This window comes from Centroberyx affinis, unplaced genomic scaffold, assembly GCF_046629955.1.
Source record: "Centroberyx affinis isolate AG114_WGS23_722 - 3 ecotype Tasmania unplaced genomic scaffold, CSIRO-AGI_Caff_v1 ptg001314l_1, whole genome shotgun sequence".
NCBI lineage: Eukaryota > Metazoa > Chordata > Actinopteri > Beryciformes > Berycidae > Centroberyx > Centroberyx affinis.
The window spans coordinates 136,815-148,958 of NW_027279819.1; the positions used below are offsets into that span (position 1 = coordinate 136,815).

General features: G+C 39.3%; 1 protein-coding gene across 1 annotated transcript; it reads right to left on the reverse strand.

Moving 5' to 3' along the window:
• Positions 1-2,557: 2,557 nt before the first annotated feature.
• pln1 (phospholamban 1) lies at positions 2,558-8,037 on the reverse strand. The gene is made up of 2 exons (XM_071525639.1): positions 7,981-8,037; positions 2,558-3,828 (listed from the first exon to the last, which is right to left on the reverse strand). Exon 2 carries the CDS (start codon positions 3,578-3,580, stop codon positions 3,419-3,421), a length of 162 nt encoding a protein of 53 aa, XP_071381740.1. The 5' UTR covers positions 3,581-3,828; positions 7,981-8,037; the 3' UTR covers positions 2,558-3,418.
• Positions 8,038-12,144: the final 4,107 nt, after the last annotated feature.

A 12,144-nucleotide genomic window follows, 5' to 3' on the forward strand; every position in this document is an offset into this window, starting at 1 on the left:
AACACCATTAGAGAATGTAGAAGAATGACTATTTTGGTCATAGTTTCACTGTTATCTCTCTACCTACAATACAGACAGTCATGGAGTTCTGGACAAAATCATATCTGACAATAAAAATATTCTCAGATTTGGGTCCAAGAGACAAAATCTCATCAAATGGTGGTCTGTGGCCCTAATGTGGACTAAATTAGGGTTCTTGATATGAAAAAGGTTGAGAATCACTGGAGTAAGGAATGATGGAAGGAGAGAGAGGAAGGAGAGATGAAAGGAAGAAAGGAAGTAGCTTGTAGGATCATTTATGTGTGTCTCCCCCTCTTGGAAGTATTCTATTATCGCTCCCCCTACATGTGTTTATGTCTCGCCCTACTGTCTGATGTGCCGTATTGCATGTATAGTCCAGTCTATAAGCAGTGAACACTGGCAAACATACATACAATTCTATTGAATTTTTTAGGATTATTACAGGAATGAAATGAGCCATAACTTGAACACAAAGCGCACTCTTCACAAAAGTTGACCTTTATGGCAAAATGAAACTATAATCCCATAGCACTGCCCTCTTAGATTATAAAGTGCTGAAAAAAACCAATGTGATTTGTCAAATCATCATGCCTTTTTAATGATATCTCAAAAACTATGTGTACAGTAGATCAAAATGTCTAATGAATTGACAGTATGTTCTACATACAGTAGTTTGATCAAGCTTCATTAAAGTAATGAATAATACTGTTTAGTAGTTTAAAGATGATGCTTGTAACGCTATCATGAAATTGATAAATGTGGAGTTCTAGTAGAGTTCTATTATGTGTGAAGCTTTTAATCACAGGCAATATCATCTCTGCATTAGGTGGTGGTATGAGCCTGAGTGAGTTTGCTTAAACAGCTTTTATTTTGAAAAATCTGAACCATACCGCTGATTGCTAACTATACAATGTGCTTATTTCTGTTTCCTTTTTATGCTTAGACCCCTACACTCGCTGCTTTTGGCTATCTTTTTGAAAATGATTTCCAAAGAATAAGAAACAAATAAGAAACAAAGGTCCTGGGTCAGATTGGAGCCCAGGGTTAGGGTTAACCCGATGCCCTGTACATGTTATATCTTAAAAGCTTATGACAGGAAAACAAAGACAACACATGTTCCTCATGTTGTGCCTCTCATCTATGTTTCATTCATATACTTTAACAAAGGCTGGCATCACTCAGTGTACAGTATATAATAGAGAATATAATCAACAGCACTGCGGCAGTCATACATATTTAATGATCCCAGCTCAGCAAGTTTATTTCTGTCTGGTAACTTCTGTCTTGTAAGAGTTTAGATTATATTTCTCCCTGTCAGCCCTAATTAATCAAGTTTTTTTTTTAATACGTTTTTGTGCACAATTAGTTGGTAGTAGTTGCATCAAATTGCTGTGTGAGATAATTAATTTAGGTTTTTTTACCGTTAGGAGTAGCTTTTCAATTTTCTCATCCTGAATATCTGGTGACACACAGAAGCTGTACAATCTGGCTGAATGCTAAACCAAAATAGCAGGTATTTTGTATTTTGATATTCAATATCTTTCAATTTCACCATTTTCATGCAAAAATATTTCTTTAAAATTAATATTACATATAAATAACAAATTAATAGATATTCATCCACATTAGTGGGATCTGATCAAAGTCTTATTAGAATCAATCCAGATTAAAGGTTTCCTACAGACAGCCAGTGCAGTATTGATCAGTTCTGCATTAATTCTGCAATCCATCAAACTGCATCATAGGGGGCCCAGTTGGGGCCCCTGTGATGTCATAGGTCAGGTCAGAGGTTGTTCTATATATATGATCTTGAGCAGGCTGGGAACTTCCTGTTACCTTCGGGTGGTGGGTGATTTTCTTTTGGGTAGTCAGATCACATATAGGCCTGGAAAGGTGCCTCAAGGTCTGGCTGCTGATGGACAGCCTGAGGGCTGGCTGGTGGATTTCTGGCTGTTCTGTGAGCCAGGAGCCTCGGCTGGAGATTACACTGACAAAATGATCATATATAGGCCCTGGATGATGATTTTATTCCATTGCACTCAGTTTGACATTCACAGATGATGTTTGTTGGAATTGATTCAGTTACAGTGGTCTTCCAGGAGGACACAGGGCAGGAAGACTGTGATTTAGACCAGTGATTCTCAACCTTTTTCATATCAAGGACCCTAGTTTAGTCCACATTTGGGGCACAGACCCCCATTTGATGAGATTTTGTCTCTCGGACCCAAATCTGAGAATATTTTTATTGTTAGATATGATTTTGTCCAGAATTCCATGACTATCTGTATTGTAGGTAGAGAGATAACAGTGAAACTATGATCAAAATAGTCATTCTTCTACATTCTCTAATGGTGTTAACTTCTTGTAGATGAAATAATGGTGAAGTTTAACAATTGGGAACCCCCTGGAACCCCCTCAAGGACCCCTGGTGGTCCCCGGACCCCACATTGAGAACCACTGATTTAGACATACACACACACAAACACATTCACCTATGCTTACAAATGATAAAACAAAGATTCTTGTTAGTTTCCATCTTTAGTTTATTTCATCAGTGTTCACTGTGTGTACGACTGTCATAGTGCACATAATATAGTGAGTGAATCTCATCCCTCCAGTGGGCATTACAAGTTATACAGCATTGATTAATACCACAACTTCCATCAATAGCATTTACTTTACTTTATTCCAGCTCCTTCACTTTATCCTGTGGTGTTTCTATGGTAATGCTTGTACAATCATGCATAATGAAGCCATCTCAGTCAGTCAAACAGTTATTGTTGCTGAAAATCACTTTCACTCATTCTTTAAATTTAAAGGTAAAATAAGTAAGATTTTACAGCCCCATAGCACAAAATGACCATAATATATCTGTGTTGGTTTTTTTTTGATCAATACCAATGACTCAATGATTACTAGGCCATGTACTGAGATTTCTGTTGTTCAAAACTCACTTTTCAGCCTGTACTCTGTTTTGGACACCTCCCCTCCCAATAGGAAATTCAAGGCTATAAAGCCTTGTTCTCAAGCCAAATTGACAAAGCAGTATTATTATTCCAGTATTTTGCATGCCGATATATTACCTCTTCATTAGACGTTTCTGTTAGCTAGTGTACTCCTCTCTATTGTGAAAATGTGACTCTTTGAATCTTTGTGTCACTACAGGCCACCTTAGCTCAAGGGGGTAGGAGGGATGGGAATCTGTGCCAGAGACTTGTGAGATAAGATTCCTACTGGACACTGATAGAGGTTAATAAAATGAATCAATAACCCTAACCCCATTAAATTAGAAGGCACCTTTAAAGCTGCTACAATATAATCTGGCTTGTAAGTAATCTTTGTTTACAAAATAGAGTTCTTAGCCCCTTCTTCCCAGTTCCCCCTCTCCTCCCTGTCCTTACATGAGGAGAACAATGATGTAGATGAGGAGGAGGCAGATGAGGATGAGGCAGAAGTTGACAAACAGCTCCTGCATGTTCTGCTTAGCATGAGGAGGAACCTCCACGGCCTGCGAGGCCCGGCGCATGGCCGAGCGGGTCAGCAGCTGCACCTTCTCCATGGGCCGGGACCGGGCCGAGCTTTGTGGTGAGCGGTGCGAGATCGAATCTTCACTTTGGTCCAGAACGTAGCCTCCAACCGGCCCAAGGCTGGATGTAGGGCTATACTAATGTATGTGGCTGATATTGTTTTGTCCAGAGGTAGCCACTACAGCCTGTAGTAGTCACAGAGTGATGCTGCAACAGCACACTCTAATGGTGAAGACAGGTGGGTAGAGGATAGAGCGGTAAGGATGCAGATTCCAGTGCTCTGTGAAAGGAGAAAATAGTGGAAGGGAGTTCAGATAGAGAGAAAATTACATTAAAGGAATAGTTCACCCAAAAATGAAAAGTCTGTCATCATCTACTCACCCTCATGCCAAATGAAATACAGGTGAAATTTCTTAGTCAACAGCACAACTTGGTAGCAGCCTTCTCCAAAACAACTGAAGTCAATGGGGACCTGTTCTTTAGAGTTCCAAAACAAAAACAGCCAAACAATCACACTGTGAATAGAAAGACCTATACACCATTATTTGTTGCAAATCAATCAGCTGTAGTTAAGATTTGCACTAAATGATGGTGTAAATATACTGTAGGTCTTTTTGGAACTCTGAAGAACTGGTCCCCACTGACTTCAGTTGTTTTGGAGAAGGCTGTGAGTAGATGATGACAGAATTTTCATTTTTGGGTGAACTATTCCTTTAAACATACTATACAGATTTGACCTCCTGTCCAGTGTGAATTGAGATGGTATATTCAGGACTTGTTCTGAGGTCAAGGATGATGTGCTTGGAAGACAATTATTGCTTTATCCGCAGCTTGGGGTAGATCAACTCTCTTGAACTGACCCAAGTTCCATTGGCCTCAAAGGGTTTATTGGAAATGTGGCGATGTGAAGTTTAGTCTGTCTGTTGATTGTCAGTGTGTGTGAGAGCACAATGGCTGACAGCAGGCTTTCTAAATGACAGGATGTTGACAGCTTTGATCTGCCACATAGCCCCTGTTCCATCACCCCACCCCCCCACCGCGGGCACTAGAGGCTATTCTTACCCTGACCTCTGGCTGTAGGCCTGGGATTAGGTGGGTGGCTTGTAGTTCACTTTAATTCTACTGAGCTATCCTCTTCAGATGAGAAAGGAGGGTGGCACACAAATAGAGAGACTAATGGAGAGATAAGTATGCCTAACAAAAACAATTGGCCAGTGTTGGCGGTAACACGCTATCCAAGTTGAGTAACTTAACACGTTCGTTTTTCAATGTATGTAATAAGTTATTAGTTACTTTCTCAAACTTGGATTTCGTTACTTTTCCTTTACGTTTCCGTTACTTTTCCACGACTCACAGTTTACCCGCTGTGTACCTTTTTAAAGGAAAAATCCAGCCTAAAACGCTGTAATATAGCTACTGGCAGTGTACCTTTCACTTCTGCATCCATTTTTGTTGTTTGGTGGTGTACTTTTCTTACTCCCGTGGATAATAGCCCAAACCTAGCCAACATGACGTCACATCCAGATATTTCCAGTGCAGCTACAATGGAGTTTAACAGCAGAAACATTTTCAGCTATTTAAAACATCTTTGTGATCTTGGTATTATAAGGTTCTATCTGACCTTTTTGTCAAAACTGAGTTAGTGGCATGAACCTATTCTATGAGTGCCTGTTGACGTGTGGTGTTATTTTTTGAAAATAATGATTTTTGAGTCTGTAATTTCTTAAACAAAATGACCCATCTCCATTTAACTCAATGGATGCTGAAAACTTTGAAGCTCAATAGCTCAGAACTATCCTGAAGGCAGATAGAACCTTATATTTCTAAGCTCACGCAATGGTAAATGTCAGGTTTTCTGTCAGCCCCTCAAAATCAAAGAGCAGGGGCTTTTTTCTGTTTTACACTGAAGTTCAACAATCATACAGGGAGATATCCAGGGCGAAATCTGTCTATTGAGCCTACCGAAAGTAGACCATATTAATACTTTCTCTTTATTGTCCATTCACACACTCCCCAGCCATAGATTTCAAAAGGGTGATAATTATGAATGGGGCGATATGCTTATCTCACAATACGATTCAATACGGGACATGGGGTTCACGATTAAGGTTCACAGTTTTGTATTGCAATATATTGAATTTCGTTGTATCATCCCATCCCTAATGGTAATTAGTCTGAGCATGTGGTACACCATCCATTTGGTTTGAAGTACAGAGCACACTGCTGGTAAAGAGGGTAGTGAATATCAGTGACCAATTGATGGCCCACCAGAGATTTCACCATGATCACATGATGGGGTTTGATTAACAGACACGCACTGGCTTCGCTGACAAGTGGCTATGGAGAATCTGTCCACACCACAGGCTCCAGTGGTTCTTGGAGTCAAGTGGGTATGGGTATAGGGACACACACACACACACACACACACACACACACACACACACACACACACACACATTTTCCATTGTGCCGGGGAGTGATAAATTGGTTTATGAGCCCTTCCCCCTGGTGATACTAAACATGTCACCATGTAGCCTTCTGTCCTGTGGTTGCACTTCATAGCATCATTAAAGCTGCACTAGGCAAATTTGGAAAGTTGAAATTGGAGAGATATCTATACTAAATCTATAATATAAATACACATTAATAGTAATAATTATTGGATTACTGAAAAAAGAACGTGGGTATTTGAACACAAGATGGGATTATCTGGGGATTTAGATAATGATAGGCTAAACTTATTGTATAGGCATCTATTGTGCCTATACAATTGTTTATTTGTGAGTTTGTTGCCCAAATATTTTGGTGATTTTTTTTTTCTTTGTTTTTATTTTTATGTTATTGTTTTCTTTGTCAGAAAACTAAGACAGGATATGTGTAGAAGGGAAGTTTAGTCTGTCTGTTGAATGTCATGAGATCTGGTATATGAACACAAAAATAACCCAATAACCCAAGAGACCAATAGACAAGACCCTCCTGGACCCACAGACCAATAGACAAAATCCTCCTGAGCACAGAGACCAACAGTCAGAAATCTTTTGAACCCTGGTCTGGACTTTCCATGATGGCAGGCATTAAGGAGTAGTTTGTGTGTGTGTGTGTGTGTGTGTGTGAGAGGGCGTGTGTGTTTGTGTGTATGCTGGGGACGAGGTTATTGGTCACAGTGAGCATTATATATTCATTATAAATCCAAGGCCAAGCAGACCATGTGGTCCTTTGTGGCTGAACTGGATGATTCTGGCATTTGATACATTTCCAGTCCCAACATTCCCTAAGTCTTTTGTTATTCCTTAAATTTTCAGTCATACAGACTGGACGAGGGCATCAAGTGACCCGCCAAAACGTAAGCCCTTCTATCTTTGGCCCCAATGAACATGTTGGGTTGAACAGGTCCTATTCCTGGAAATCCATTCATACTTTCCTCCCTGATATTGGCCTTCTGAGAGCTGAAGGCTGTATTTGACATTTCTGGGTAACAATTGCTGCTGTACACAATCATTTTAATCTGCTTTAGAGTGTTTGTTTGTTTGTTTCTGGCTCAGGCTGTTTTGAGTTGATCAGGATCAGTTATTGTTGTGTATGCTTTCGATTGAGGTGAGAGAGGCTGATAGTAAAGGTACTAGCTCCAGCAGCCCTTCACACAGTCTCTTTTGTATTGCAGCCATGTGATTTCAACCTCTGCAAATATCAAGGCTTGTCTGGATGCAAATATTTATGATATTTATAGGTCAGGGCTGTCACTGTAAGTGTGTGTGTGTTTGTGTGTATACACAGGGCACTGCGCATTTATTAATACATACATAGAAAACCCTCAGCTTTTTGATCAATTTCAAACACTGTATATAGCTGCTTCCCCTTATCTTAGTTTTACTTTCTTGTATTAACTCCTGTTCTACCAATTTTGTGCTGTATGTCATAGAGGTCTTTCCAGTTTGTTATTAGAATATGATAAGCATACTGAAAGTCTGACAGTGGAACTGGGTCGATTTCTATGGGACTTCTTCTGTCCTTCAGTATAACAAAAAAATCTTTGTCATTAAATTCCATTTTTTGGAGATTGAAAGGAATAATGTACAATTTCAGAAACATCCCGCCATATGTATTTCCTATGTCATAATTTCGTTTTTATTAGTGAGGATTTACTTATTTACTTTATTGCCAGATTGCCAGAACAGTTTATACCCTAAATTGTGATAGCAATGTGCACTTCCATTGAGAATGAATTACAGAAGATGAGGAAACTGAATTGACCATCCAGTGGGATTTTCTTGAGACTTACAGTATTGGTTTTTCTGTCTAGCTTTGTGAGATAGTTGATACTTGTTCAGAAATACTAAATGGGACGTCCCCAAGCTACAGTATCACATATATTAATTGCCTGGTATTCCCCTTTCGATATTACAGGTGGTGAGTAATGTATTATAGCTCTTACCGGCTTCGGAGATGTGATGAAAGTCAATGTTGTTGAAGCTCCCAGCCCAGTGCAGTCTGTTCTGCTGCAGGGAACAAAGTTGCTAAAGTTTATGGGAGGAAGCACTGAGGGGCGGGAGAGTAGGGGCGGTAGTAGTAAATGGAAGGCTACTGTATTGTTGTGTTATTCTGCTCAGCACAGAGAACATATTGCCATATACTAGCAGTCAGCAGTTGCCCATATGAAGGAGGAGAATCTTATCAAGGACCAGACTAAAACATGGATTTAAAGGTGCAAGAAATACTAGTATTTTGCATGGTGATACATTACCTCTTCACTCAATGCTTGTTTGGTCCCTCCTGTAATTAACTAGGTTACTGCTCTACATTGTGAAAATTATTTATGTCCATCACAGGCCACCATAAGGTATGACAGAGAGCTCTCAGTGCAGTTGCAATTCCTACTGGCCACCGATAGAGATAAAACTTGTGAATTCTTCAATTTCCTTTTAAACCTGCAATAAGCGATATCAGACCTTATAACCAGTCCTGAAACTAATGTGTGCTATGTAGAGATTTCATTGAGACATAATGATAATAAACTTCCTAAACAAAAGTGAGACTGGTAACTGGCGACACTTCTCCATAGACTGTAAAATAAGAGGTAGGTACGTCTTAACTATTAGCCTTTAATGCACGGTGCTTTGCTAGGTTTGTCCTTAGGGGCCTCTGTAGTGCCGTAGCTTTGCTGTGCTTTATTTACAAATGTGTTGAGGTCTCTGTCACCCTCTAATGGTCGGAAAATCGCTTATTGCAGCTTTAATTGTTTGTAAATAAGATAAGATAAGATAAGATAGCCCTTTATTGATCCCCCTTAGGGACATTCAGGTGTCACAGCAGCAAGTGGCGGAAAATGCCAAGTATGATATGATATGATATGATGAAGTACAGCAAGGTAATAGACGAAATAGGTACTAAAATAAGATAATAAGGTAATGTACATAATATACAACAATATACAACAATAGAGACAGTGCAGTGCAGACAGTGCAAATAAATGCAGGTAAATGCAAATAAAAATGCAAATAAAAATGATGTGGTGGAAGTTTCCAGTAATAAAAGAGACTTGGAGAGTAGAGTTGTCTTTCTGTCATCTTTATTGCTTGCAAGCAAGGCACAAGATGTTCATTCATCAAGTTTGTGGAACAAAAAGGCGCCAAAACAGTAGTTCGCCTGCAGTATTAAAAGGTGAAATCCAGTCTGCAAAGGGCTGGACCACATTCATCAGAAGTGCTAAGATAACAGTTTTGGTGTCTCACAAAAGACCAGTTCAGCAGATAAAAGATTTCCTGTGCAAACAAGGACCAATTCAACTAGCCACTATCTTATCTAGCTCAGGTCAGGAAAAAAAGACAAAGGGAGGGAGGGGGTTGGGTCCAAGTTATTGTGCAGGATGGATGGGGGTGAGGGTCTGGGATCTTTGGAGGGGGGATGGTCCAGGGGCCAAGTTATTGCATGACCTTGGTATTATAAGGTTCTATCTGACCTTTTTGTCAAAACTGAGTAAGTCACATGAACCTATTCTATGAGTGCCTGTTGACTAGGGCTGTGCAAAAAAATCGATACAGCTGAGTATTGCAATATTTTTTTCCATGATACTGTATCGATTTTCCAGCCCCTCGTATCGATACATTAAAAAAAATTATTCATGTTTTAAACAGATTTAAAATGTCCTTAATTTTCCTCAAATCCCTTTGAATTAAATAGTTTTGACTCAATTTGTCCGCTGAGTTATCAATGTAATGTGATGTACATATTAGACTACCCAGGTGGTACACAGCAAGTTGTATTTTCAGCTCTATTTTTAAATTTTCAGTAAATTATGTAGAGTATTGCAATGTATCGCAATATGTATCATATCACAATGTATCGTGATACAATCGTATTGTGACCCATGTATCGTGGTATGTATCGTATCGTGAGGTCCTTGCCAATACCCAGCCTTACTGTTGACATACTGTATGTGTGGTGTTATTATTTGAAAATAATAATTTTTTGAGTCTGTAATTTCTAAAACAAAAGGACCCATCTCCATTTAACTCAATGGATGCTGAAACTTTGAAGCTCAATATCTTAGAACTATCCTGAAGGCAGATAGAACCTTATAATTCTAAGCTCAACTCATCCTCATCCTCTCTCCTACTGCTGCCTCCAGATTGTCCAGCTAAATAAATAATAATAATAGTATTTTTAACAATATCTTTTTAACCTAAGCCCGACTCAAACACTAAAAGTACATTAATAGACCTTTGACAACTATTGTAATAATGAGATGACCACCGCCATAAAATGTTCATCTAGCCTAATCATTGAATTGTGTCTGGTATATGTCTGGTGGGTCTGATGGTAACTACCATTTTTGCCAAATCCGATGAAGTGATTGAATTTAGGTATTCAGTGTGCAGTCATTCCTATGTTCCCAGGGTCCTTTGTTCCCCGAGTCCTATGTTCCCAAGGTCCTATGTTACCAGGGTCCTATGTTCCCAGGGTCCTATGTTCCCCAGCTCTATATAGCACATAATGGGAACATGAAAAAGATGTTCCCCAGCTCTGTATTCGCTTAATATGGTTAGTTAGGGTAAGGGTTTAGGGTTAAGGTTAGGGTTAGGGTTAAACATAGGACCCTGGGAGAGCACATATCTAGAACTGGGGAACATAGGACCCTGGGAACATAGGAGCCTTTGTCATGTTCCCATTATGTGCCATATAAATCTGGAGAACATAGGACCCTGGGAACATAGATAAGCTCCCATTTAGTGTTAGGGTACTGATGTATGTAGTATCATCAGCATCAACATCTCAACATCAACAAGGGAATGCTGATCAGCAGGTTGAAAACAACTGTTGCAGGTTTATTAACATAATTCCTCAGGAGCAGCAGGACTCTGTTCAGCCTTTCATTCCCTCACAGACAGAAGGGACAAACACAGTCATGAGGCTCCTGGGGTTGTGGCTTTCAGGACAGAAAACACTGGAGCTCACTGTTACTTCAGCAGAAAACAACCCAGCCCTCAAAATGTTCTTACAAGGACTTCATTTCATTTTATTTCCTTCCCCTAACCGTAACCAAATTGTTTTAGTTGTCTCAACCTACCCATAACCTTTACCCTAATTTTAAATAGTTGTTTTACTTGCCTAAATGTAACCGTTGGCTAATCTTTTCATGTGATAAACAGGTGAAAATGGTGTGTCTAATTCATGCTATTTTATGAGATTGCGTTGAATGTTTGGGGCCTCAGGTGATCTTGACTACAGTTTTTGTGTCACTTTAAAAAAAGGTGTCAGCAGCAGATTTCAGCCGTAGGATGTATGTACACTACGATAATTAATAATTGGGGGATTCCCTCGGGAGGTAAAAAAAGTCAATAACCCAATATCGAGCAGACACAGCTGCTCACTCACAGTGACATTATTACAGCAGTTGCGATTAATGTACATGCATACAACATGCAAGTTCCCGTTACCTCACTGTCCCGATCCAAGTGAAGAGGAGCGCCAAATCCATTAATATCCAAATCCGAATCCATGTCCATGTAGTTTAGTTTATTTTTATTTCTGTGTCATGCCAAACATCTGGCCCATCCCACATGGGATTACAGGACACAAGCATTTTACAAAACATACATCTTCCGGTGATGCATATAAGAGCAAAAAATAAAAAATAAAATAAAAGTACTACTATATTCTTACAAATAACATATTTGAAATGATAGGTTTCAAATGAACAATACACTGAAAAGAACTGCTACAAACTTACAGTTTATCTTGATAAAGAGCTTTTTTTCTCATCTCCCAGGCTTTCTCCAGGTAACTAGCTAATCTAAATGTTTCATAAGCGAACAGCCAACTCAATCTTTGTGCATCATCCATATTTACAAAATCAGTGCCTGTTTTTATCTTACTAAACAAAGTATTGCACAGTTCCCAGTAAAAAGGGCAATAGAAAACAAAGTGAAACTCATTTTCTATATCAGTCAAACGGCACACTGAACAAATTCGCTTTTCTTCTTCCAGACTGACATACAGTCCAGTTTCAACCGTAAGTGGTAAAATACCAGATCTCCATGTAAGTAAGCCAGGTTTTCATTAGACAGGCTTCCCTGTACTAATAGAGATGATTGATGAA